At 39.9% G+C, this 27,283-nt stretch overlaps 5 protein-coding genes across 5 annotated transcripts; 4 read left to right on the top strand and 1 right to left on the bottom strand.

Annotated features, from left to right (window-relative positions):
* Positions 1 to 244: 244 nt before the first annotated feature.
* Positions 245 to 26,467, bottom strand: LOC108720927 (pseudouridine-metabolizing bifunctional protein C1861.05). The gene is made up of 9 exons (XM_018445204.1): positions 26,119 to 26,467; positions 25,379 to 25,741; positions 24,918 to 25,257; positions 24,706 to 24,830; positions 24,468 to 24,527; positions 12,819 to 13,024; positions 12,125 to 12,324; positions 1,669 to 1,904; positions 245 to 567 (listed from the first exon to the last, which is right to left on the bottom strand). The coding sequence occupies exons 1-9, from the start codon at positions 26,356 to 26,358 to the stop codon at positions 277 to 279; spliced, it is 2,061 nt and encodes a 686-aa protein (XP_018300706.1). The 5' UTR covers positions 26,359 to 26,467; the 3' UTR covers positions 245 to 276.
* Positions 2,103 to 4,496, top strand: kune (claudin). Its single transcript, XM_018445208.1, has 2 exons — positions 2,103 to 2,496; positions 3,745 to 4,496. Exons 1-2 carry the CDS (start codon positions 2,361 to 2,363, stop codon positions 4,245 to 4,247), a joined length of 639 nt encoding a protein of 212 aa, XP_018300710.1. The 5' UTR covers positions 2,103 to 2,360; the 3' UTR covers positions 4,248 to 4,496.
* Positions 6,889 to 8,464, top strand: sinu (claudin family member sinuous). The gene is made up of 2 exons (XM_018445207.1): positions 6,889 to 7,468; positions 7,936 to 8,464. The coding sequence occupies exons 1-2, from the start codon at positions 7,192 to 7,194 to the stop codon at positions 8,322 to 8,324; spliced, it is 666 nt and encodes a 221-aa protein (XP_018300709.1). The 5' UTR covers positions 6,889 to 7,191; the 3' UTR covers positions 8,325 to 8,464.
* On the top strand, positions 10,375 to 11,550 carry pck (Claudin superfamily protein pickel). The gene is made up of 4 exons (XM_018445206.1): positions 10,375 to 10,411; positions 10,493 to 10,559; positions 10,658 to 10,995; positions 11,071 to 11,550. The coding sequence occupies exons 1-4, from the start codon at positions 10,375 to 10,377 to the stop codon at positions 11,334 to 11,336; spliced, it is 708 nt and encodes a 235-aa protein (XP_018300708.1). The 3' UTR covers positions 11,337 to 11,550.
* Positions 17,207 to 22,374, top strand: LOC108720928 (uncharacterized). Its single transcript, XM_018445205.1, has 3 exons — positions 17,207 to 18,251; positions 19,116 to 19,563; positions 20,163 to 22,374. The coding sequence occupies exons 1-3, from the start codon at positions 17,547 to 17,549 to the stop codon at positions 20,462 to 20,464; spliced, it is 1,455 nt and encodes a 484-aa protein (XP_018300707.1). The 5' UTR covers positions 17,207 to 17,546; the 3' UTR covers positions 20,465 to 22,374.
* Positions 26,468 to 27,283: the final 816 nt, after the last annotated feature.

The raw sequence follows: 27,283 nt of genomic DNA, 5'->3' as shown, positions 1-27,283 counted from the left end.
CTTATTAGGATTTATCTCAAGTATATTGTATAAGAAAATTTTAGAAATATTAATGCATCGACTTCTGACAATCACAAACTAGTTTGGAAATATTTATGAATGAAGACTAAAATTTTCAAGATTGTCCTTTATTTTCTCTAAGAATATGATCATCGATAGGTATAATAACAAAGTACGTATTTATAAAAAGTAGGATATAATTCAAGATTTAAGTCTAATCGTAGACAATTAGTTATAATAAATTAATTATAAAAAATATTGTATTAAGACGAAGTTTTATCGCCGGAGAGCGTCTCGAAGCGTTCGTGGAACCGCGTCGAAGGACCTCAGCGAGAGTGAAGCGGCTTTCAGAGCCACAGAAATGCAACCGATCTCGTCGAGATTCTTATGAATCCCGTAAATTATTCCGGCAGTGAGGCAATCTCCGCACCCGCTTACGCTGAGTATCTCGCTCGCCTTTTCCGCGCCGTCGACGGCGGGGTACAATCGGGACGCGACCGAGGAGTCGGCGATCAGTTCGCCACGCTCGTCGTAGAAGGGCTCGTTTTGCAAAGCTTTTCGGGTCACCTGCAAAATAGAAAGTTAACGTACATATGTCGAAACATCGTTGATTTATATCTACCAATATAGATTAATTTTAATCTCGGGTTATAATTTTTATCGTTATCTACACTGAGAAAAATATTTTCAGTTGAAGATGAATGAAACTTCCTATCCATATTAATCGGAATTCCAATCATCGTGATTAGATATCTCGATTAGAGAGAGAATTATAATAGATTTAAAAAATAACTATAAAATTCTCATTTGTCTAAGAAAAATAAAAGAATAAATTAAACCAAGATTAAATGTGATAAATTCAATTACTCGCACTACGCTGGATTAGTACTCATTAAAGGCTGCTTTATATAAAGTGTCTACATAAAACACCGCGGCAATAATTTGAAGTTGGACCCATGAGAATAAATCTAATTATATAAGAGAAATCCTATTTTCGGTCAAAGCGGATCATAGTGTTTTAATATTTCACGATGTGAATTTATATACATCCAATTCTGCGAACCACGTGCCGAAATCTTTTTCAGTCTTGAAACGCAATCATAAACAGAACCAGAAAAGTAATACCACAGCAATTTAATAATTGCTGTGATATTACCTGGCTGAGGTAATATTTTTTGCAATAAACCATTCGCAGTTTTTATGATTCTTATTAACATTAAATTATATATTAATATTCTTATAACATATTATTAACACTAATATTATTAAATTACTTGTCAATTTAATATATGATATTATTACTTTAATTCTGTTCGTAATTTCGTTTCAAGACTGAAAAAGATTTCGCGCGGTTTGCAGAATTGAACGAGCACAAGATCCGCTTTGACCGAAAATAGGATTTCTTTTACATAATTAGATAATGAAATCAACTTTAACAATAATACACGTATATTCTGTTAAATAACATAATAATATCATCATTGGGTATTTAATCGTTTAAGCTTAAAATATTTACATGTTTCTATATTTACTATGTATATAATTTCATGAATAGCTGCTTTTAATATGATCTAATTTAGTGTAATGCAATAACGAAATTCGCTATTAATCTACATTGGTAGAAATGAATTTTAGACAGCGAATTTAAAACGCAATCGGGATGCGAACCAACACTCCCTGTGCCCCTAAGGTGGTCACGACAACCGGAACGTGTTCGATCAACTGTTCAGCCACGCTTTTTGTAGCCACCAGGTCCATACTCTCGGAAACGGGGATGTTGAAGTGTTCGCCTATTACTTTCAGCTCGTTCTGGTTAGGCGAGACAAAGTGCAGTACGTTTTTCCACTGTGGTCCAACTTGGAATATCTTCGCCGCCTTTTTAACATCCGTGGGCTCGTACCAGACTGTCGAGAAAAATTATTAAAATCTTTATTCGGTAAATATACCTTTATTAAAATTGTTCTAGGTCTATTATTTTATTGTATAACTCTGAAGAAGTTTTAGTTTACAGAAGCGTGTGCTCTGCGATAAAAAGAAGACAGGCAAAAAGAGAAAATTTGAAAGGATAACAAAATTTTAATGACTTAATTTTCTTTAATGGACACAAAAAGTTCCTCCGCAAAGCAGGGGAGCGAAAGGTCGTTGAAATTCCAGGAGAAGGGGATATTGCGGAACGCGCAACCGGCGCAAACAACGCGCTCTAGCGCTCGCGCGCTGAGCTAAGCTTCCTCCGAGAGTAAGTCGCATACTTCTGCGTTCCAGGTGGGATACGACAATATACAGCGAACACGAGGAGTTTACGCTTCCTTTTTTACATTCCGTCTTTCGTTACGTATATATTCGAGTGACGCTCGCGAGTAATGGGGAAGACGAGGACGGGCAAGGCCGCCGTCGTGTGCACGGCGGTGGCGTTCGTTCTGGTGGTGATCGCGTTCACCACACCCAACTGGCTGGCGACCGACGGGAAATTGGATAATCCACAATTCATCAAGATTGGTAAGATTATACGTGACTGGATGCGTATACGTCTATACTTGCATCCATAAATAACTTATATTTAAAATTTATATTGAAATATTGGACGTAAATACAAAGGAGTTGTCAATTTTGGTGTCTCTTATGCTCGTTTCCATCAATGTAGATTAACTTTAGTTTCGGTTCAACTTACTCTTCATTTTTTCCTAATTTTGAGAACCAGAAAAAATGAAGAGTAAGTTGAACCAAGATTAAAGTTGATCTACATTGGTGGAAATCAGTTTTGTTACATTAGCAAATTCGATTGAATATACTTAGTGCGCACTGATGCATATTAAAGATCCTGTATTACAGTCTGGCTATGAACGATTTTGTCAAAATCCTAGAAGAAAGGTACTTACAATTTCTCCCTATGTAGTGCAAGTGACCGAATTCGCTACTAATTGGTAGAAATGAATATTAGATATATATACTATCTCTAACCCAAAGAACATATAAAAGTCAACAAAATTACTATTTTAATTCTTAACGTCAATAGACAGTCAAATTTTGTAACCAACTTTCATGACGTCAAAATAAAGTCATTTTGATTTTCTTTTGACTTGGTGTGTTTCTTGAGAACTTATACTATCCCACTCTATCTTAATTAAAGTTATAGAGTGAAACGATAGAAGTTAGAATGAGATAGTACATATACAGGGAGAATTATATATATCTTTCTCTCATAAGATTTTGACAAAATCGCCTATGGTCAGACTCTGTTATAAGGTGCATATTAATTAAAGCCGTCGTATACAAATTGAAGATGTTAAGCTGTGTGTTCCATATAAATATAGAAACAGGTTAAACCGTGAAATCCTCGATACATTTTATTGTATTGTTGAGTGAAATATGTATTTTACAATTCAAATTACTTGAATTTTACTTTTACAGATTAAATCAGTGTACAACGACTTTAATGCACCAGTGCAGTGACACTAGTGTGTTCAACCAAATTCGTTTTATTTACTTTTATCATTTTGAATATTTATGCTGTATTATATACATATAATAGGATTGGTCGTCAGAAAATTATTATTTTATTTATTCTGTTTCCTATCACAGAATTTTTTAAGTTTTTCATGGAATGGTAATTATATTTGAAAACCTATTTTGAAACGTATTCCTTTCTACTGTATCTAATTAATAATTTATCTTTCAATAATGTGATTATATAAACATGAGACAGCTGGCAGCGACAAAGCGATTGAAAAACAATGCTGTTTGCAGGTCTCTGGCAGGTGTGTTTCCAAGGATTCCAGGATCCACGTCATCTCTATGATACCAGATTCTATGGATGTTGGTGGGTGTTTGAGGAAGAGTATTACATCATACACGACATGCTTCTGCCCGATTTCTTCGTCGCCACGCAGTTCTTCTTCACGCTGTGCTTCACCTTGTTGCTGATAGGAAGTTTCCTGACTATTTTGTATACTTGTTGCTCGCGTCAGCATGACAAGTATCAGCTGCTCCTATGGACAGCCGGTGGCAATTTAACTATGGCAGGAATATGTGGTGTTATATCGGTGATTATATTCGGCGCCAGAGGTGACGGACGAGATTGGATGCCCAATTGGGAGCACAATGATATCAGTTGGTCCTTCGCCTTAGCCGTCGTCGGCAGTTTTGTCCTGATAGCTGCTGGTGTCTTATACTTGATCGAAGGACGTAGACATAGAAAGAAGCAGGATCGAATATTGAACGAGGAACAAAAAACGCATACGACCATTTAGCATATTTTTACATCGTAATCGAACAAACATTCGCGATGTATCAAATGATCGCGTAAGCGCAAATTTTATCCACTGACCATGTATCACGGATAAATCTCTTTGAAGACTAATAATTTTATATTAATTGTTACGCATTTACTCATCGTAACGTTATAGGATCTGTCGATATATTATCTAAGATACATATATATTTTAAATATATAAGGACTAGAAGTCATTGACTTGCGTTGACAGAAATTTAAATTATATGATACATTTTCTATAAATGATGCACGACTAGATGTCGTAAATATTATTAAATGTGTAATGCACAAATCTCAACTAATCCGTCCATTTATCTATATTGTTTTTTAAAAAATTTTGTAGGGATTAATTATATATATTTGTACATAAGTTCTCTATATAGATATATATTGATGTTGCGAGAGATGAATCTCCCACTTGTACACCGTATACACATATATAATAAAATAATTTTTCCTAATAAATAGCTATCATGTTTTTACTCTCACTCAAGGAGAACAAGAAAATAAAAATAAATCAATTTGACGTCATATTAACCGAATTTGTTATTTTTTTTATCATGATTCAGTCAGTATGACATTATTTTGTCTTTCTTGTTTTTCTCATACGAGTATTCAGTTGTCACAATTTTCGAATGCAAATTAAATCAAATTAAATGTACCTCTGCACACAATGACCCACTTTGTTCTCGCAAAGTCATTGCAAATTATAAGACGCGGGTCTTTCGCGTGCACGCGATAACGCGGAGGAAAGTGTTCGCCGTTTGACCTAATTTAGATTCTATTCTAATCGACCGCGTTGAATCTTCCACAGTTATGTCAGTTGTGGCCGGCATAATGCGTCATCCTGTAGATCGCGCGTCGAGATCTTCTCGAGGTGAGACATTTGCGTCTTGAGGAGGAATTCTATTCAGCGATGACTCGTGTCGCGCAACTACGACATAATTTTCGTGATTCAGTTACAGGATGTACATACGTTAATTTCTAGGAATATGATATAAGTCTTTTTTGGAGAAAATAAGAATGAGAATGGTGAAAATGAGTTTGTAAGAGAAGCGGAAGTCACGTAAAAGAAAAGAAAGCGTTCTTCCTTACCGAGAAATTGTTTACGCCCATTTTAGACGATTTCTAATTCTCGTCAGATATTTTAAGACGGAAATCGTTGCGTTTTAATTTTTTATGCTATGCATTTTGTGTGACATGCGAATCAAAGATTTTTATTTAAAAAAAAATAGAAAGGAAGATATAGAAGTTTGTGATGCGAATGCATTTAAAAAATACATGTGTCTTCTCATTTTTCAATTGCTTTTCATTACTGCATACATAAAATTATAAATAGAAAATTATAAATCCTAGATGAGGTATATATTTTTCGTTTTCTGTAATAAAATTACAGATTTTAACACACTTATCTCAGCAACAGATAATAATTAAAATCCTTCTAAGATATGAGCATCAATATTATTAAATTGCTTGCCAATTTAATTTGTGATATTACTACTCTAGTAGGATTGCGTTTCAAGATTGAAAATTAAACTCAAACGCGCAGTTTGCAAGATTAAATATGAATATATAAATTCACACCGAATTATTTAAACGATCCAGCTTGACTGATCCAGTTTAGGGCCTTTATTTCCTATTTGTGTAAATAGAACATTATTCTGAATTCTCCGCGACTTATCGATCGTCTGAAGCGAGCTTAGCTTAGAAACGCACTTATTCGCGGTTCGCTTACGTCTACAGGATCAAGGTCGGAATGCGATCATGAGGAGAGAAACGATATGCATAAATAAGACGTGTGACACGCGCTGACACATGCACCTTGACGGATGCAGGGACGACGAGACAAGCAGCAGGATCACCGCAAATTTCCAAAATTCTCAAAAAACCTGCACTGTAAAAAGTAATATGTTTTATTCTTGTCCCTATGTTTTAAACACTTAGATATTTTAGTTTTAGAAAAAGATAAAGTAAAACCGAGATTAAAATTAATCTTAATTACACCGGTAGAACTGAACTTTTAATAAGTCGGAGTTTCATAAGAAGAGTTCTAAAAATAAAAAAAAAACAGCCATTCTCAATAAATATTACAATACAATCAATAAATAATACAAATGTTTAAAAAAATGGAGACAAGAATAAAACATTTTAATATCTTAAAATTAAACACTTCTTTTTCAGTGTGTTTACAAGGAAAAATCTTCAAATTCTTTCCTCTTTTTTTTTTAATTTGCGCTGGACAAATTTTAAATGTAAAATTATTAATTTCTTTATTGGCTTCATATCAGTATTGTAATATTTATTGAGAATGGCTGTTTTTTCTTTTATTTTCAGAACTCTTCTTATGAAACTCCGACTTATTAAGAGTTCAGTTCTACCAGTGTAATTAAGATTAATTTTAATCTCGGTTTTATTTTATCTTTTTCTTAAAATTAGAAAAAGATAAAGAATAAGTTGAACCGAGATTAAAGTTAATTCACATTGGTGGAAATAGACGTAAGGTAGGTCTGAGCAGGTCAAGATACTATTGTTCAGACCAAAGGTTGTTCAGCAGATTATCTCTCCTTTTTAGAGATAAAGGAAGCACTTCTCTTTTTTGTTCCCAGATATTATCAGAATTCAAGCCCTCTCTGTGGACGGTCCTGCAATCTGTATAGATTCGTTACGTTTAACGCCCCGCTCGTGGGATACCTACTCGCGCGTGGGGCTGCTTGCGAGGTGAAACACGGGTTAGGTTAGGTTAGTTAGAACTCGGCCGTTCGCTCCGCCAATAACGCGGGTCGCTTGGGTGTGGTTATTAGTGCCGTGGGACCGTCAGGTAGAATTGTATTTTATGAGAGTATAGTTTACGCTGCACGTCCAGGCGATCGGACGTCTCGTCTCTCTTTCGCGATCGTCTCGATAGCACGCGAAGTGGCGACATGAAGAAGAGGAGCCTGTCCGGCAACATCGGCGTTGGCGTGTTCCTGGTAGGATTCGTCTGCGTGTGCGTTGCCTTCGGCACGCCCTCCTGGTTAGTCAGCGACCCACGGATCGTCGGGGCGCAACTCGACCGACTCGGCCTGTGGCGACACTGCTTCAGGTCGCTGCCCAATCCCCAGGAGTCCGACGCGCCCAGGCGATTCTTCGTCGGCTGCAGATGGGTCTACGATCCGTTTACCGCGGGTTACTCTGAAATCCGCGGCTTCTTACTGCCCCGTAAGTAGTCGTGTAACAATCTCAAACACATCCAAGGGAAACTGTTCTTATGTTTCTTAGTTCAACTTATTCTTCATCTTTTTCTGATTCTTAGAACTAGAAAAAGATGAAGAGTTAATTGAATCAAGATTACAATTTAAATTACGTTAGCAGAAATGGACTCTTAACATCAAACAGTGAATCTTTCATCTTTCTTTCTGAGAAGGAAAAATTTGTTATTAGAGGAATAATAGACTACTTTGGATTATCCTTGAATTTGAAATGCATTGATAATATAATGACAATATTTGTTGATAGTTATTACTGAGAGTTTTTCAACAGGAGATATATATCAACACAAAGTTTTTGTTCAGCGAGAGGCAGAAACAAAGAGAATAACTCTTATGTCGATCATGTATCCCTTGATGGAAAGCTCCTAGTAATAATGGGCCTTTACCATTTGTTTAACATAATATTTTTTATTACAGCTTTTATGATAGCCACGCAAGTGTTCTTCACAATATGCTTTCTGCTGGCCCTAGTATCGTTCTTTCTGATATTACTCTTCACTCTGTGCTGCGATCCAGAACGAAAGAGATATATCGAGCTGATAACTACCATCGGTTACTTGCTGCTAGGTAGCGGTATCAGTGGTGGCATAGCAGTCATCGTATTTGCCTGTCTTGGTAACGCTGACGGTTGGATGCCTGGACACGCCAATAATTATTTAGGATGGTCGTTCGCTCTAGGTGTCATAGGCAGTGTACTAATGCTGATCGCCAGCGGTTTATTGCTGGTAGAGGCAACCGTGCAACGAAAGAAACGAGACTACCTGAAAGAATCTCAAATGCGTTTTCAACTCGAATCTCGCGCCTAAAACGAATAGCACTTCCTGACTTGTTCGCAAGAATTGCGCACAAACGTCTGTATTAAAAGTCTGTAGTACCGTTCCGTCCATGCAGGGTGCAACGTTTTATTTTAGAATTTTTCTCTTTCTCTATAAAATGTACAAAAAAGAAACGGATCTGTATTAATTTAAGTTTAGAAAATATGTAAGTTTAATATTTTTGTACGATATTTTATATCTCTACATAATATTACGTATATTAGATCATAGTATTGTACGATAATATTGTTATTAATGATATCAGACGATACACGCGTCTTAAAACAATTGCAGAAAAATTTGCAAGAAATTAAATAATATAAAAAGGGTCCACGATTTTTTATTCGAAACAATTGTGCCTTTTTAATATTTAATAAAGATTTAAAGCTTGACGATATATATATATATATATAAAATCGTAAATTGTGAGGAAAGGCCATTTGTTCAAGAATTGTGTGCATAATAATCGTTTTGCCACTTCTCTTTTTGTATTCAAAAGATGCATTTAATTAAGATGCAACACTATTTTTTAATCTCATTTTTTGACAAATATTTTATTATATATAATATTTTATTACAATTTTAACTTATTGACTTGATAATTTGATGTGATCATTTTTATTACTTATACAGTTTTTTCATGAGCTTTTCTGTGTAGCGTTTTGAGACGCAAATTACGAAATACCTTGTAGATTATATCTACGTACATATATATGTATATTATATTATTTAAAATTTTATGCACGAGATTATATACTCACAATGCAGCTATGCAATACATATCATGAAAATCTGAACTAACGAGATTAATAGGATCAAAGCAAATTTTGTAATTCCATCCTTTACCAAATAAACCTTCTAATACAAGATATTTTTTATTTCTGCAGCCTATCAATCTCACTTAAATTTACATCTGAAATTCAAATAAATTAGACCTCTCGTTAAATAAGATAGTAAATTTGAAATATATAACTATAATTCAGGCAAACTAATGAAAAATCAGTGATTGAAAAACTTAAGCATTTTTTCTCTTTTTTAACAAAGGAATTATTAAGTTCCTCCAATCAACACCTCTATTTCCTCTGGGACCTTCTCCTTGGCCATGATTGGCCACGATCAACGGATCAACAGAAGCCGGAGCGTTTGGCCGTAATAAGGCACTGTAGATATGAGTATTCGCATCCGCCATTTTTATCCCTTTCCCCACTCCTTGCTCTCTCTTCACTCCGCCGGTAACGCGTTATTTTTTAAAATGAATAACAAGTAACGGTAACGAGTTATTTTTAATAAAAAGTAACTGTAAGGGCCAGTTTACCAAGCCGATTAAGCTTAATCGATGATTAACTGTCAACCGCAATTGATCAATTCTACTAAACAGCAAACGCGATAGGTCAGTCAACGGCTGATTAAGTTAATTGGCGTTGGTGAAACTGACCCTAACGTAACACGTTATTTTTCTAAGGTAATGTCCCCAACTTTGCATATATTGTTGTATTACACGGTTTTTTAGAGTACTATTAATAGTCTGAACTTAGTACGGCGTTTGAATCTCGCGCAACATTTGGGGGAAAAATTTGATTGGCTGCTCCAATATTCAGGGGACTTATTACGGTTCCTTGTGACGAAGTGAAAATTACAAAAGTGATTGAATTTACTAGAATATTTATAACTTCATTGGTTAACATTTAGTGAATTTGATCATTTTTGTAATTTTCACTTCGTTACAAAAACCATAATAAGCTCCCAGGTGCCAATAGTCGTGTCCAGCAAACTCAACTATTGCGGAGCAGATTCGTGAGCGCTCGCTGCTATTGGATGATCTAAAAGGATACACCAATAGCAGCGAGCGTTCAGTTGAGTCTACTGAACGCGACCATTATGCGCGATGGTACACCTTGTTTTCTTACATCATGGTAGTTGATGCGGGTTTACTATCACTGGGTGTGGCGAGGGTGAAGTGCGGTGACGAACGACAACAATTGTAAACGAACGAATTGTACAGATCAGTTAAGTTTCACGTTGGCCTTTCTAAAAGGTCATCATGACGGTAGACAAGCAAGATTATCACAGAGCGTCCAGTGAGTAATTGATTAAGTCAAAATCAGCAGAGCGATTATCTGAAATAACCTGTACTAATTGTCCTCCGTTTTGATTAATAGACGCAGTCGTTTTCGGTGGAGGACTCTCGTTCGTGGCGCTCTTTCTCCTAATGATGGCCTTTATAAGGTAAACATATCTTTAAACAATTATTATAAGTAACTAACAATCTCAAATTGACTTGAAATATATGAAAACAATGTTACTGATCCTCTCATAATTTCCAGTCCGTATTGGATAGAATCATATAAGGAGACGTTCAGCAGCTTTAAGCATATGGGACTCTGGGAGTATTGCTTTGAGCAATTTCGTTATCCTTATTATCAGTTTGACAAACAATTCGATGGCTGCCACCATATATTTTCACAAGAATATTATGTCATAAGAGAATGGCTGTTGCCAGTATGGCTCATGGTAGTGCAAACATTTGTCACGTTGGCCTTGATGCTGTCCATCTTTGCCTTCATTATAATTGCCTTGATCTGGACACGTTGGCCATTGACATTTGTCCTGCATTATGAATGGATTCTGTCGTCCTCTGTGTTTGTATGCGACGCAGCTGCTGGTAAGTGCGAGAGTTTTTAAAGTTAAAGATAGAAGATACCGAACGTTCTTTAATCCGGTTATTTTTTAATTTTAGGCGTGTTTCTCTTTCTGGCAGTCTCTATATTCGGCGGACAATGCTGGCGTCGGGATTGGTTAATGTATCCGAATTTCAATCACTTGTCGTGGTCATATGGTCTTGCTGTCATATCATTTATGATCCACACGTTTGCTGCATTCTTTCTTTACTTAGACGCGCGGGCAGGTTACAGATTACGCAAAGAGTCTCGTAACTTGGTGATGCAGATGCAGCCGAATCCACAATCTCAACACGGCCTGCCAAGCCGAAGCGGATACGTATAAAGTAATCTCAAATCGTGTGCTTTTGGCGAAAAATTTAATTTCTACGTAAATTTTTATCGTTACTTTTAATGAACAAGCAAAAAAAAGACAAAATCTGTTTCTTAAGAAAGACTGTACACCATCTGTGTACGATTTTCATCCGTCCATTTAATTTGTTCATTAAAAATGATAGCTTTATATGTATATATATTTATATATATAAACTTTATATATATATATAAGCTCTTAGCTTTATATATATATATAATATATATATAAAAGCTCTTATTTTTAATGAATAGTTCTGTGTGAGAGTGGTCGACCATAATTGGCAGGTCCTCGGTTTGATCCCGACTCTCATCCCCTGTATGTACCTCCGTTTTAAGAGGTTGATTTTGAGAGTTGAAAGTTATAAACGGCGAGTTGATATAAGGCGATCTGTTTCGAGAATCTACATTTCATTTTGTATCTAATTTAATCTACATTTAGTTTGCATTTAATTTAAAAAGGATAAACACGTATGTGTGTGTTACGAGATTGTTGCCTTCTCTCGAGTTAATTAACTTACATTCGATTTTCTTTAAACTATAATAATTCGCTTATGCGTGAATAATATCCGTCCGTTGTTATACTCACGTACCCACTTTTTTTTATCAATTTATATATATATATTTTATACATTTTATATAGAATACGTATAATATAATAGAATTATATTATTTGATTTACAAATGTATAGGAAATTAATAAAGAAATATTCTTTTTCGTGAACGAAACTACAGTAAGTTATTGTAGAAGTTTTCACTCACCTGGAATATTCGCATGCAACGCAACGTCGAGCACGTAACGCATGGCGTCCAATCCGAAACTTGCGTCGAGAATGATGAAACTTGCTTTTTCGAGGTGCGACTGATACTCTTTTATAAACTTCGGAGTAATCATGGCGAAGGATTCCATTTCACTAACGTAGAAGTGACATTCGCCATTAACGTCCACTACCACTGTCATCCTGTAACATTAGTGATTATAATTTGTCAAATACAAATGGATCTGCTGATATTCGGATAATCAATTTGTCGAATTATCCTATTACTTAAATTTGGATATCCCAACAATTCGAATCTTCATATCTAAAGAAACGAATTTATTGGAATCTGAATTTGTTAATTTGCATTTATAAGTACAGCAAATTAGACAATTAAAAAGCAATGTTCTCGTTTCTCTTTCCTGGTCTTCTTAGCTGGTTCTAAAAGTGTTATTTTCCCTCATAGTCAAAAATATCGTTATAATCAAAAGAAGCTATCTCTTATCTAAGAACGTCAACACATTTACAAATTCGTAATAATTGGATAATAATTATTGAGTAATTTGATAATTATTTCGACTAATTTGGATACATTATACTGTCCAGATATTTATATAGTCTTGTATATTATTCGGCGGAACTATTGGACAAGTTTTGCCGCCGAATACTCGTCAACGAAGCAAGATTGCGACTCGTACCTTGCGGTGTCCACGTCTGACATGCGTTTAACTATCTCGCCTCCGGCTCCTAGGCTGTCAAGAATGATCTTCCCATACTCGTCGTCGCCAACGATGGATATCAAACGCGTATTTTCCAAACCGAGCTTGAGCAGTGCATCAGCGACGTTTCGACCAACTCCGCCGCAGCTTCGTCTACTTCGTCCGGTATGCGTTCTCCCGTCATTCTGGAAATGAATCGCTCTCTTCAGGATTATTCGGACTCTACATCAATTCTGTTGGACGATCAATCAATTTTTCATATAGAAGTAATATTTTCCACATGGCAAAGAGGGAGGGAAAAAATGCAAAGATTAAAACTATAAAAGTCTCTTAAGAGAGAACTTTTATGGTTACAGTAAAGAAGAGAATGTTTTAAAAAGAGAGCATGTTGTAGAAAAAGCGGATCTACACTCTTCAAGGAAATTAGCCCTTGGGGCTATAAAGGAGTGCTTGCTTTGGGTATATCCGTTTTTCTCCAGCTTGTAAAAATTCAATTAAACAGTGGAGCATTCGCTCCAGAGTCTCACAGCTGAGAGCGAGTGCTTAGGGGAAGCATGCAAAGTCCCATCCCTGTGATACTCAAGTAACATATAGTGTTTACCCTTTCCATCCTCTTCTCCCCATTCCTACATCTTGGTGTACAGTATAACCGGTGCCTATGTATCTCTGTTCTACACTTTCTCTCTCTTTCTCTCTCTCTCTCTCTCTCTCTCCCCCTCTTTCACACTTCTACTACATCCGGTGGTAACATATGGCTGGACATTTTTATCTCTCCACCTCTTCCTTCCACCTCGACTCTATTTCTACGTATCAACGCTGTGCTTGGGGATGCGCGCACCCTCCCACGAGAGAGACCTTATCGGTCAGACCTATTTCTCGTGACGACAGTGCTCCGTTTCATTCTCACGAAACAAGACCGATCTCGTCTACCCTTTTGTGGCATAAAATAGTGGTATTGGAATACGAATTTATTCTCTGTGACGGCTCGGCTAGCGGTTACTGGATCGAAGCGGAGGCCATTTCGTCCATCTCCGATCGTCCACCCTTGCACACTCCCTTCGCGTGTCTTCCCTCTATCTATCAGTTTGCCCTGCGACGGTGGTGGCAGAGTCTCTTCAATCATCGTGCCAGTCTGGTTGCCTATCTCGGGCGCTGTTCATGGTGAACACCCCCGCGGTTCACGTACCCCCGGGTGCCGCGTGTTCTCTGCGCCGACAGAGTAGAGAAAGAGAGAAAGAAAGACAAGATAGACAAGAGGATAGATAGGTAAAGAGAGCCGCGCGTGTCCGCCTGGAACGTCCATCCCATGAGTCAGACGCGCGGGGCGAGAAGCGTCGGGCGTCGTAGCCGCGGCGTCACGACGACGACGACGCCGACGACGACGCTCGGTCGCGCGCACGAGTTCTCGACTCTGCGTGATCAGTGGCAGTGAGAAGCAGCGCGTCGCGTTGCGTCGCGCCGCTCCACGAAGCATCGTGCGAGCGACATGCGCTACGGCTGGCGGCGGCCTTGTCAAGTGTCGATTGTGACCAGGAGGACGGGGACGAGACCGAGGCCGAAGCCAAGGACGAGAACGAGGACATCAACGGCGACGAGGACCAGGACAACGAAAACGGGAATAACGCCGGTAACGAGGAAGCCGAGAACAAAGACGACGACGTCGAAGTGCTGGTGGTGAGAGGTGTCACGAGGTGTACGGGACGCATGACGAGGAAACGCGGGCGATTGGTATGAACGACGACGTTGTGGACGACGTTGCCGAGGAGGACTCTCACGGCGATGCCAGTGGTGAAGAAAGCGCTACGGGCACCACGACGACGACGAAGACGACGACGATCGCGTTCCTCGTGCACACCCCGACCGTCGTACTGTCGACCCGACTGATGACACCCGGCCGCAGCGATTCCGCAGCGGTCTCGGCAAACAAGATCGTGTGCACATAGGCTGGTAATCGGCGTTAAGAAATTTGCGTCGTAGAAAGCGCGATCCTCAAAGTGATCACAAGTGACGAGCTGCCCGTGGCGTTTCTCGTCGAAGATTTCTCTAAAATTCCCTACTTCTCGAAACGTTTCACTTCCGTGCAAAGTAGTCGCTTGACGAAGAGGATCAATCGGCCCATCGAATAGGATCGCTTTCCTCGGAAAGACTCTTTCCTTCCTCGAGGATCTTCCCTGAAGAAAAGGTCTCTTCCTAAAGGACACAAGAATTACAAGGACCGAGACCTTCCTTCGCAAGAGAAAGCACCTTGACATCGAGCGTGACTTTCCTCCGGAGAAGTCCTACGCAGAGGTATCTAGTTGATCGAATAAGCCGGGTCAACGACGAACGGTGTCTCCTTTGCGAAATTTAGCAATTGTGTCCTCCTCCTCGAGCCTTCGTCGAAGAGACCGCGTTCGCTATGGTATCAAAAAAAATCTTGGTGAGATTCGAAAGCGATTTGAAAAGCGTGTTCGAGCATTCGAGGGTGTCACGCGTTACATCCACGCCATCCCGATCGACAAACGGGCACGATTGACTTGCCGATCGGTCGGTAGAGCCTGCGAGAAGAGTTTGCGCGATGCGTGTGGCATTTCCTGTTTTGCATTAGATGAAAATAGGACGAAGCGTCGTAGCGAGTAATGATAAATTCCTTCGGGAAGGTCGGGAGGAAGATTGCATAACACCACGTTCCCACCCTACGTCCATTGCCACCCTCTTCCTCCCCTTCTCCTGCGCGCGCATTTCCTCGTCGTCCTTTTTCTCCCTCTGGCTTTTCGCGCCTCTTCAGAGATATGTTTCACCTCGTATATCAATATCTAATTAAGGACTGCCCGATAATCTTTTTTTATCACGTTTGTCCCCGCTCAGTAAGACGTACGGTAACTCCGTCCCCTTGTCCCTCGCTCCGGCATCCGGCGTTGGAAAAGGATTGCACATTGCACGCGACATCGATCCGCGCAACCCTCTTTTCTCTCTCTCTCTCTCTCTCTCTCGCTCTCCTTTTTTTCCTTCCGCGGGATTATGTAAAGCAGGCAGTACTGGACGCCGGCCAGGACATTGACTGCTCGTTTTCGTGACGATGGGAATTATCTCTCCGTTAAGACGAAAAGATAGGTAACCGCGCGCTGTCGATGCCTCTTTTTCTTTCTCGTGTTTCCTCTCTTTCTCTCTCATACGTATATCTCGCTCGAGTCGTGTGTCAATGTGGAACGCGCGCTAACGCGCAGGGTTTAAACGATCGATGGGTTTTTTTTTTTCCGTGTTTTCATTACAATGCGCCACTCGCATATACTCGTGGCGGCTCGTTCGCATGCAATGCGAATGCCGATGCACGAAAACGAGAACACGCTTTGGCGCATTGCCCTGGCCGAACCGATGCACGTCCGTGTTCGCGACCCTGACGAGGACAATCTCGGGACGATCCGTGTATCCCCATGTAGAGAATGTAGAGAATCTTCACCGAGATTTCGCATGTATTATGAAAGCAGTGATTTTTCTCCTCCCTAATTCTTTGAAGTGCAGAAACCTCGCTCTAAAAAGTGAACTCTCACTTTTTAAGAGCAATAATTTTGCCAATCTTGAAAAAAGAAAAATATCACTCTTTAGAGCGAAAATTCTGCCACCGAAACCATCTAATTTTCGGAAGTGGAACCTCACTTTTAAAGAGTAAAAATTCTGCCATTCTTTAGAGTGACTTCCACTCCCAAGAATTTAGAGAATTTCTCTTTCTTCTTTATATTTTGCTTCCTACTTTAGAAACTATCCCTCTGGTATTTCATCCCCTTTATTCAGCCCTGCCTCTTCGTGACTGTATATATACCTCTTCACAATTCGTCAGATAGGGTTGTCTCTGCGGTTCTTCCGATGGCTCGCCGAGCCGGCGACGCTATGTACCGATATACTCACTCAGGCGCATATCCTCTCTCTATCCCGCACGATTTATCTCTGTCCCTCCTCGGAGAAGCTACATAGAGCTAGGCGGCGGAGGATCGATAAATAGAATCGCCTATCGCACGCTACAACTGTCAGAAAGAAATACAATCCGCCCGAGGTGCACGCTAGCCTCCTCCCGCTGTTGGCTTCAACTTGGAAACGCACGCATGTTGAATTCCGTTGAATTCCCGCGCCCTCCCTCCTTCCGCATGTCCCCTTTTAGATCGAATCATCCACGGATAAGAAGAGAGAGAGAGAGAGAGAGAGAGAGAGAATTTCAAATTACGCGACATGGTAAACAAGCGGAAGATCCAAGATCGAAGATCAAATCGAAAAGCTTTGGATCGTAAAAATTTTCAAAAAAGTTCAACTAGCGCAAGACAGATTCGAGGATGTGTGGGTCTGTTGGGAATATGGTTCTCATATATTTTTCATGTACTTCTTTTTTTGCACAGGAGAGAATCGTTTATCGTTCCGGTTGCTGGAACACCAAAGACCGCCATTGCGGTGAACGACAGGTGCGCGTGAAACGAGGGGGACAACCATGAATGTTAGCATGAACGACCTTCCGGTGTGGCGATGCAGCACGATGTGGCTCGCGTGACTCGCGCCGGTCACGAGTAAAGAAGATCGGTCTCCACCTTTGCCACTACCCTCCTCGCGTAATACCGCGGCAGCGACGGCCACCACCACCAAACGGTGCAACGCGCTGGCCCGTCTCTCCTATTCAGCCCCCCGCGTTCGCGGGGTACAATCCTTACGACGAGGACACGCACACCAGGGTGGCACGATAGTATGACGGTGATGCTGCTGCAACGTTCAGTCACCCCGCAGTCGACGCACAGCCAAAAGACAGCGACGAAGGACTGCAGCGCGAAGCCGCCCTTTCTCTTTCTGCTGGACGACCGTGAAGAACATCGGCACTCGACCGATACCAACACCACGACTACTACGAACAACAACAATAATAATAATAACAATAATAATAATAATAATAACAACAATAGCGTCAACAATAACAACGTCTTCAAAAGAGGCGACCAGAGGAGTAACAGCCGCGATCACGTCGCCGACGAGGCGCCGTCGTCGGTGACGTCCCAACGACTCGCCGACGGTGGTGAGGACGTCGCGATGCGATATTACCGCCTCTGGATCTACGCCTGTAACCTGGTGCTGTTCGGTAGCGCGATCGGCTTTGCCGCCGCGGTGTCGCAGACTCTCCTGTTCACCGGCGACCCACGTCGGCACGTGGTGCCGGGTATACCTCGCGTCTACGATCCCACCGCGCTCTACGGCTATCTGGCACTGACGGCGCAGTTGGGCCTGGTGCAATTACTCGGTTGCATCGCCGCCAGACGGCTCAGCGCCCGGTTGCTTCACGTCTACTGGATATTGCTCCTGATACTGCTGTTCGGCGACGCCGTCGTCGGCGTCGCCTGGATCTTCCGCTTCGAGAAAATGCGCGCCGACCTCAAGCCCACGCTCAAACTACGTTTGCAGGTGCGCCATCGATTTGTTCCCCCTTTTGTTTCGAGGGTTTCTCTATCTCGATTCTGTAACTTTAAGTTCGATATCGTTATACCGTTGTTGGCGGCGTTGACGCAGCTTTTTTTACCGTTTATATCTGCGCAATGACAATATAACGATATCGATACTGTCATTAAGAGTATAGAATGGGGGTACTAGCCCGTTTAGCGAGTTATTACGTCAGAAGCGGAAAAACATATAAGCTTTTTCTCTCGTCCTGTGTATCGAAATAGATTAGTTTCTTGCGCGTCAAAGCTCGTATTCCATAGATCCATGAGAGGTGCCAAAAAAACTCTTCAGTTCGTCGACTAGGGAATAGCTATCTATAAATTGACTTATATTAGCATTTACTACAAGTAGGGGATTTTCACCTTAGTGATGACGTAGAAATCGATTTGTACCGATATACAGCGTGAGAAAGAATTCACACGACTTTTCGCTTCATTGACAAAGATCAACTCTGGGATTCTATAACTCTTAACGACTGTGTCGGTACCGTTATATTATCGTTGCGCAAATATTTTTTATAATGCAATACGCTAAGTTACAAAATCCCAGTGTTGGAGCCTCGTATTTCCGTTTCCGATAGACACAACACTAGAACTGTAGGTCTAAATTAACCCAATCGAGGTTCAAGATAAATCTGGATTTTACGAGGTAGGATTGTCACCATAAAAGTAAAACTACTTGCAATTATGATTATTTATAAAAAATCTAAAGCTCCACGCAAATTTAAATTAACGGAAAAGAAAGAACTATCAGATGGGTCAAACGGTACAGCTGCGGTTCCAGTGTTAACGCTCACCGTACCTCGAGGTGACGATTTCTTGCTCGCAGGTGGACTATGATAAGGAAATGCGATTCAGCGAACAGTGGGACCGACTTCAGCGGGAATTCATGTGCTGCGGGGTGACCGGACCTAAGGATTTCAATCACCGTGACAACTTGCCACTGACCTGCTGCGAGCCCAGCGTTAACGTCAGCGAGCCCTGTCAGAATCCGTACGTGCGCGGCTGCGAGGAGACGCTCGTACGCTGGCTCAGGAAGACGGCGGACCTACTGTTTGTCTTGGGCTTCTGCGTCATCGCCTTCGCCAAGCTCTGCTTCCTCGGCATCCTACGCTACGAGATACGGGAAATGATACAGAAGATACGAATGCTGAGGGAACCGCCGCCGCCGGCCACGCCGTTCGCGCAATCGCTCTTTTCCCAGGTGCTGCCGGAAACAGCCAACAACGGCAGCATAGTGAGACGCACAACGTTACCTAATACTGTTATGCCTTCCGGTATGTTTCAGTTTGAAGTAATTCCCGTTTGTGAAAACAATGTCGACGATCTGAGTCAATTAACGCTGAAACTTATTGATGATACGTTACCCAGATTTTAGCTCCTAATCATTAGTATTGTTAGAACGGAGTCTTTATAATATATATCAGTGATTTGAATAATAAACAACTACTTGAATATGATATACGTATGTATTAATAGACACTTTTTACCAGTATATTCGAGTATCGACTATAGTATCTATTATAGTAATTATAGAATAGAGGTAGAAGTTTAATAACCATTTCAATCTTAATAACCTAATAAGAAAGGACTGTTTTGTTTAAGTATCTTAAATTTAGCCAGATACAGATCTGAAAATAAATTTATTGGATCATCAAATAATCTCAAGCATGATGAGAAATGCTATAAAACGCAAGTTTTAGCATTCTAACAACTAATTTAAGCGTTCCACATAACTATTTTGATGGTCCAACAAAATTATATTCAGATCTACAGATAAATTTTTAGATACATCAGCAAAATCGTTCTTTTCCTGAAGGATTCAATTTTTTGGAGGAAGAAAAGAACTATCTATCATTCTCTGATCCATTTTCAGGCAATGCGTCGGTGTTGCTGCAGTCGGACGAATGCAACACCGGCCGGCATCCTCTGTTGGCGAACAATCTACAGGATGGTGGTGCTGACAGCGATACAAATAGCCATTGCGCGTTAATACTCGAGGAGACGACACCTACCTCGACGAACAACCACAATTGCGCGGCCGGCGGCGGTCGTGAGAAGAGCAACGGTAACAACAACTACGAGATGCGTGAGTTTAACCGCAGGCTGTTGCTGTCGAACGGTACCAGCCCGGGCACAGGAGTGACCGTAACGAGCGGTCAGAGTAGGCGCACCTGACTATGGAGATGGTGGCGAAGCACCCAGAACCGTTTCCTATACAGGAGCAATCGGCGGCGCGCCGACATACCGCTATACAAGTAGAAGTACGACAAACCCTTTTGTCATACGTTTCAGTTTCTTTTTTAAGAAAATAACACATACATCTAGCGAGCTACTGGCTGGCGCGAGTCCAACGGACGGTGTGATATACCTAAGGAAACGTCGCCGCCGCCGTCATCATCGATGTCATCGTATCGATGAAATCGGTCGAAAAGTGAAGAAGGTTGACAATTGCTGCGTAGCTCGTCTTCTATAGTCATCCCTACTTCTCACCCTCGAGGTCTTATCGCCGATAGTGCGCACAGACGTAACACCGAGGGAAGACTGCGGCGACGGATGACGTTGACGGTACATGAGAGACCAAGCATTCACGAATCGATATCACGGTGGGACTTTACAATTATTAATGAAAGAACCAAATCAAAACATATATAATAGTGCGAGAGAGATAGAGAGAAAGAGAAAGAGAGCTATCTCCATTTTTTGTAAGGCAAAATTCACGAAGGAGCGTTTAAATTCGCGAAGATCGCGGCGCGAGAGTGAAACTCCTCCGATCATCTTGCGCGATCCGGGGGTGAAAAAAAAAAGGAGAGAGCGCAATCCGAGGCTGGAACGTCGTTGCCCTATGATTCCTTAAAACGAGCGGCGAGCAACTCACCCCGCGTGAAAGACAGTTTCGAAGAAACCATTCTATTTACGGCCCGTACTCTCGTAGTCGTATGCTAATTTCGTCATCGTCAACGTCGAACTATAGAGGGTAGGTGCACGCTAATTTTAAATGGCCGTTAGAAACAACTTTCTTTAGTCTCCTGACTTTTACAGAATAAATCCGCCGCTTTTCCACGCGAGCTTTCGCTGTGTTTGTGCGCGCGCGTCCCTAGTCACGGTGGCTATACCGTCGGGTTGTTCATTAACTGCCCCGGGCTCTCCTCGCGAGTATACACCTTGTATATACATGCCTTACTGTCCTCGCATAATCGGTGTGCATAACTACTTTTGCAGGTTTTATTTTTAGTCGTGAAACTTTCTTGCATTACCCATATCCGAATAAAGCCGTCATCGATCGTGTCATCAGTGTACCCGGGATATCGTCCGTTATGCCGTTTCTCATTCGAAGATAAACTCACGCCGGTAGTATGTCACAGTCGAATGTAACTATCGTCGCCTATAAATGACACACGAAGCTCTTGTTCGCCGTTGGATCTCCGCGTAGAATTGTTTCTGGACCGACAATTCTGTTGAGTTAATTAAAGACTCTGAACTAGTAATCAGATATACTTCGTGGAATCGTGTTTCTGTCTGGCAAAACATTATCTTGACGATGCATCTCCTTTCTGTCTATGTTATATAATATGTCGCAAAGATATCTCCCTCAAAGATCTCGTAGAGATATTCATTTTATCTTTTGAATCCACATCATAGATATTATTATATCGCTATTAAAACAACAGAAGCAGCGAATTTAGTTGATCGACGTTAATCGATGTCTTCTATCGCAACTATTTGAAGAATAGTTATAATTCAAGACTTGTTAACAACTTTCGAGACTTTTCTTCAACTTGAGGAAACTATATCTTTGCGACTTCATGTTCGATTTTCTTAATAATGCAAACAACTTGTATTTATCCAGACGCGTGAATTGTGCTTCACAGTGCTGTTTAATCAGTAGCTTATCGTATCTCGCGACTATTCATTAAGTTCTGTAATGATTCTTACGAGATAATTACGATAGTTACGGGAGAATATTGTGAGATACTACTGCTAAATTGATGATCCTCCTACCCTTCTCTGACAAGATGAATATACGTTTAGACAAATTATTCTTGAGCGACAAGAATTCGCTTAGTTTCCTCTTTAATAACGTTAATAATGTAGGCGATGATTAAATAATTTCTAATCGCTTTTACATAAACATCTAAAAGATACGCGTCACGCAAGTAGCTTGTACCAATACGTTCCTTGTAATTACACCATCATTACTGAACTAAGATAAGTATGGACCGGAGATATTTCATTTAATGTTTCAAACTGTTTTTCCTTTTTCTTTTCACATGCCTCATACGCCACTCCGGTGTCCCAATAATTGAGATCCATCTTGTAAGCGATAAAGACGTAGCGTAACAATCGAAATAATTGGCTTCCTAGCTAGGATTAAAGGAATCTTAGGGTTATACATTTAATGGGGATGCAATGATAACGGATACAAATAGTAGGCTGTATATACCGGCATAGATAATAAGTATCGATTGTCTGCTTAAGGAGAAACCGAGATATTATCTGTTAATTGTTCAAACGCACGTCCCCCGCCGATGTCACAAAATGGGACGCTTTACGTTGATCCTATCTATCTGTCGCAGTTGAATTTACGTGTTTCGAAATCTGGCGTTTTACATGTCCAAGTATAATTACGCTAGTCTGGAAAACAGGGTAATTATTAATCTCAAATGGTTGCCTGATCATCTTTGGGCCACTATTAGCGAAGTAGAACATTTATGCGTGTCGCCAAGTAAGATAATTGACTCCTTTCGTTTTCTCCAGGTACGAAGAGATTCTTTTGCCGACCACGTGCAAGTTCAATCATTCTTTCTTAATCAGACCATCGAATTATTGTTGAATGTAATAACAATGTGAAAGCTTACACCTCGCAGACACACAGCCTCTGCCACTAAATGTATATAAAGATGTTATATACAGAAGATAGAGAGATATTAATCGTTTTTTAATTAATTAGGCGAAAGAAAATACATTCGGAAAGAAAGAAAAAAAAAACAATACGAGACTTATATATCAACTCCGGAGAAACGAAATACTTGAATTCACTTGGGTTGTTGTATCAATGTACCATCAATTAGAAAAAACAGAGCGAAAGATTTTAGACGTTTATATTTTATTCGGTCGACATTTCCTGATGTTATAACGTACAACCACATTGCAAGAAAGACTTCAAAGTTCAAACGAGCATAGCGATTTATAATGGAGATTGGTATTTAAATGTAATATATACAAATTGAAGTGGAAGACGTGCGGGGAGCTTTGGAATAGTGCCTGCTTAAAATCCGATTTATTATATATCTCAAACAATTAGGTATGGTTGAACAATTAGTCGTTTGCGACATTGCACGTTAGATCCGAATCCGACAGATCGATCAATAGGAAGCAGTCTACAAAAATGCAATCCATTTTTTATTAAGATAAGAAAAAAGTAGATAAAAATTTATTCTGCATCATCTTTTCTAATATTAAATAATGTCGCTGAACAGATCTATCTAAATAAATATTCTATCTCATTGAATGTTACTGAAAATATTTAACGATAGTCGAGATACGTTCGCACAAATGATATAAAGACCGATTTCCTATTAAACCGCGCGGTTCCTTGATCAATCGATCTTTTTCTGCCAGATGTGCAATGTCGCAAATGAGATATCTCATAGAGTGATCGTAGCGCGATATCGAAAGAAAAGTATGCACACTTAAAAGCTTTGACTACCTTAATATTGTATAAAGACGACACATACGCGATGAAGAAAAAAAAGAGTGTATCCAAAGACTGTTAGTGAAGAAGAGCGAACACGAAATAATTAACACGTAGTTACAAGCTACAATCGAGCTCAATAGCGCGTTTACGAACCTTACGTTAATGAACCTCTCATAATATCGTATCGACAAGCTTGCGTCTGTATTTAATTTACGTTACGGGGATACGCCGCCGGTTTCAATACGGCCGTATTTCATAGGTTTGCTATTCTATAAAGCGTTTGTTAACATACACCATAATCTTCCCCTGTTCTACGCGAGATTTCCCATTATTTTATATTATTAAGTGTACATAAAAAGATAAAAAAAGTGGTAATTGTATATAAATACTGTTACTGTTCTACAAACTATATTATGTAATATGAATATATAAGGAAAAAATTGGTTATTTAGTATAACTTTGATTGTGAGATTTTTGACTTACTTTTATTTGGGGATCCTTCACTTGCAGGACAGTATCCAAGACTGACGCGCCAATAACCACCTGAATAAGACATTAGCTTAAGTATACTTCAAGTAGAAATAGTGCAATGACTTGTTTAACGCTGTGTCAGCCTTAAATGTTATGATAAAGCATACTGATAAGATAACTTCCACGTCATGCCTCTTAATACATTTTAAGTTTGTTTTCAAGAACAGTTCTACGTTCTTTTCAGACTTACAGGTTTTTGTTTTGATATTATCGATGATGCAGAAGTAGATCTTATATGGGCTGTCTGAGATTTTTCATAGAGATTCAAGGCGATTTCAGCTGCGACCTTGGCATTGTTTTCTATGAGAGCTATATCTATAAAATTGTCATAAGCCAAATATTTTAAACATAACAATTACATTTTACCGCATTTTATATCGCAATTAATTTCTGTTCACTCACTCGCTTCAAGTGACTGACCACGCGTGATCTCATTGAGTTCACTTAAAAGGAATGGCGTAACTTGCTTGCCCGTTATGCGCATAGCATTAGCTTTCTTTAAAGCCTCAGATATAGCAGCCTCCATGACATTAGGCTGCAATGCATATTTTTTAGGAATAGGAACTGCAAATAATATCCCTGTGTTAATACCGAGTACTCTCTGTGTCTCCACAATACCGGCTGCTTCCTTGGCATTGGAAATTCGGCACGGTGCTTTTATTTTGTCTGAAGTTTCAAAACAGTGGAAAGCTGGAAATTCTGGCGTTTCACCTATTTTTACGACCGGTACTCCCTGAGTTTCCTGCGAGCATAAAATCCGTATTTTTATGTCAACTTTTGGAAACAAAAGGGACATTAATAAGTTGTATGAATCTTAGAAATGATTACATATTCATATCTATCAAATCTTCAAGTATATCTACCAAATACTCCAAGGTCTTGCCAATGTCCAGGATTGATTTGACACCAGAGCAGACAACTGCCACCGGCGTGCGTCCAAGTTCAATTAGATCAGCACTGATGTCAAGAGTCAGTTCAGCTCCCCTGTGAACACCGCCGATACCACCTGTTGCCATTATTGGAATACCAGCTGCATGTGCAATTAACATCGTGCCACTGACTGTTGTACCACCATTCAATCCTTGCGATAGAATGAAAGAAATATCCCTTCGTGAACACTTCATAGTCTTTGCTGAGTCAGCTTTAGACAAGGTCTCCAGTTGTTCATTGTTCAAGCCTACATGTATCTTGCCATTTATGATTCCTATCGTTGCAGGTACAACACCCTGAAATAAGCAAAAAGTTTTACTATTATTTACAACATTGTTGTTCAATCGTGATAGATAACTTTCAAAGCTACAGCCACAACTCACAAAATATTCAATATCAATTTAGAAAATTTTTTTTTTAAATAATTCAAACAACCATTATTTTATCAATAATCAAAAAGACCTTTCGATAGGGAAACTCTTAAATTTCAATTACTTTTATATTACTGGCTGCTCTCTCCAGCAAGAGACACAGATAACATAGTGTAACAATTATTACATCCTTATTACTCGTAATGTTTAACAAAGATGAATTGATCACTATGTGTCTCTTGCTGGATAGTACCAACCGTCTATTCACACCCTGGAAAAAAGTCATTGAATATCATACAAACTTGCTTTCTGATTGCATCTTCGACTTTCAACGCGGTATCCAAGTTATCTGGATACGGCATACCGTGTGTGATGATCGTTGACTCAAGTGCCACGATAGGTAAACCGTGCTTTCGAGCCGCCGCGACGTCCGGCCCATAGACGAGCGAATCTCGACCGACGAACGATCTCCGATGGATCGACGGCACGTCGGATCTCCTCCATAATTTTCCTAGGATTTCGTTCAAACGGGATCGATGCATATCGAAATGAACGAACGCGTGAACGAATATGCAGAGTACTTTCAACACGAGCTTCTCTTAGCTTCTAGATAAGACAAACGGATGAAAGTGATCGCGATAATCAAATGTTATTTGAAACGAATCGAGATAAATCGATTAAACTACAAGTGCCGATACGTAGCGAGCGAACGGTACTTTATTCCACCGTTTTATATAATGTCGATGGCATTATGCTTTATTTTTCTTCTGTTTTTATCTTTGTATAACAAGATCGATAAAGGTCCTTATCCGATGTTGACGTCTGTCTCTCGATTACTTCGCCGGCAGCCATGGGCAGCCGTATAGAATTGTTCCCTGTAGCTGCACTATGGTATACCTTCTGCGCTTAATATGAAATAGGTGTATGATTTGGTATTGAAGAAAAAAGAGAGAAGATGCAAATTTCAAAGATAAGATTTGAAATTTTTGTAAATTTGATGTCACGAATATTACACGCGTAATATTGTTTATGTTTGATGGTCAGGACACGTGCGTGCGCGTTTAGATCAGGAAAGAATCAGGATTTGTGCGTCGCGAACAGCTGATCACAGCTGATAGTCTGGCATCTTCGACACGTGCGGAGAATTGAACGTTAGGTTAGGAAATAAACAGAACAGCTGAAAGCCGAAAATGGTTTTGATCTTTTAACTTTTTTTCTTTTAACTTTTCTCGACGTTGGAGAAAAAAATAAGAAAAGATGAACTGTGCAAGAAGTTCAGCTAAAATTGCTAAAAAGAAGACATCTATATAATAACGATAATAATTAATGTTTTTCGATTTAATTAGGCGCGTTAAGCTTTAAGTAATCACTTGAGCAGAACTACACTTGGGTACCGAACTTTACCTTCTCACTGTTTTCTTCTCCGATTGGCTGATCGATTGACCGCCAAAAGAGAAGAAGTTCGAA

Source organism: Mycetomoellerius zeteki, unplaced genomic scaffold (genome assembly GCF_001594055.1).
Source record: "Mycetomoellerius zeteki isolate Tzet28-1 unplaced genomic scaffold, Tzet1.0 scaffold156, whole genome shotgun sequence".
NCBI lineage: Eukaryota > Metazoa > Arthropoda > Insecta > Hymenoptera > Formicidae > Mycetomoellerius > Mycetomoellerius zeteki.
Note: the sequence above shows the minus strand (reverse complement) of the source record. Positions and strands in the feature narration are given on the sequence as shown.

Coding starts and splice junctions, on each gene's coding strand:
- kune (XM_018445208.1), top strand. CDS start 2,361: ATGGGGAAGACGAGGACGGGCAAGGCCGCCGTCGTGTGCACGGCGGTG. Junction 2,497..3,744: donor TCCACAATTCATCAAGATTG/GTAAGATTATAC, acceptor TGCTGTTTGCAG/GTCTCTGGCAGGTGTGTTTC.
- pck (XM_018445206.1), top strand. CDS start 10,375: ATGACGGTAGACAAGCAAGATTATCACAGAGCGTCCA. Junction 10,412..10,492: donor AGATTATCACAGAGCGTCCA/GTGAGTAATTGA, acceptor TTTGATTAATAG/ACGCAGTCGTTTTCGGTGGA. Junction 10,560..10,657: donor CTAATGATGGCCTTTATAAG/GTAAACATATCT, acceptor CATAATTTCCAG/TCCGTATTGGATAGAATCAT.
- LOC108720927 (XM_018445204.1), bottom strand. CDS start 26,358: ATGCATCGATCCCGTTTGAACGAAATCCTAGGAAAATTATGGAGGAGA. Junction 25,258..25,378: donor GCAAGACCTTGGAGTATTTG/GTAGATATACTT, acceptor TTATGCTCGCAG/GAAACTCAGGGAGTACCGGT. Junction 568..1,668: donor TAGGGGCACAGGGAGTGTTG/GTTCGCATCCCG, acceptor TCTATTTTGCAG/GTGACCCGAAAAGCTTTGCA.
- sinu (XM_018445207.1), top strand. CDS start 7,192: ATGAAGAAGAGGAGCCTGTCCGGCAACATCGGCGTTGGCGTGTTCCTG. Junction 7,469..7,935: donor CCGCGGCTTCTTACTGCCCC/GTAAGTAGTCGT, acceptor TTTTTATTACAG/CTTTTATGATAGCCACGCAA.
- LOC108720928 (XM_018445205.1), top strand. CDS start 17,547: ATGACGGTGATGCTGCTGCAACGTTCAGTCACCCCGCAGTCGACGCAC. Junction 18,252..19,115: donor CGCTCAAACTACGTTTGCAG/GTGCGCCATCGA, acceptor TCTTGCTCGCAG/GTGGACTATGATAAGGAAAT. Junction 19,564..20,162: donor TAATACTGTTATGCCTTCCG/GTATGTTTCAGT, acceptor ATCCATTTTCAG/GCAATGCGTCGGTGTTGCTG.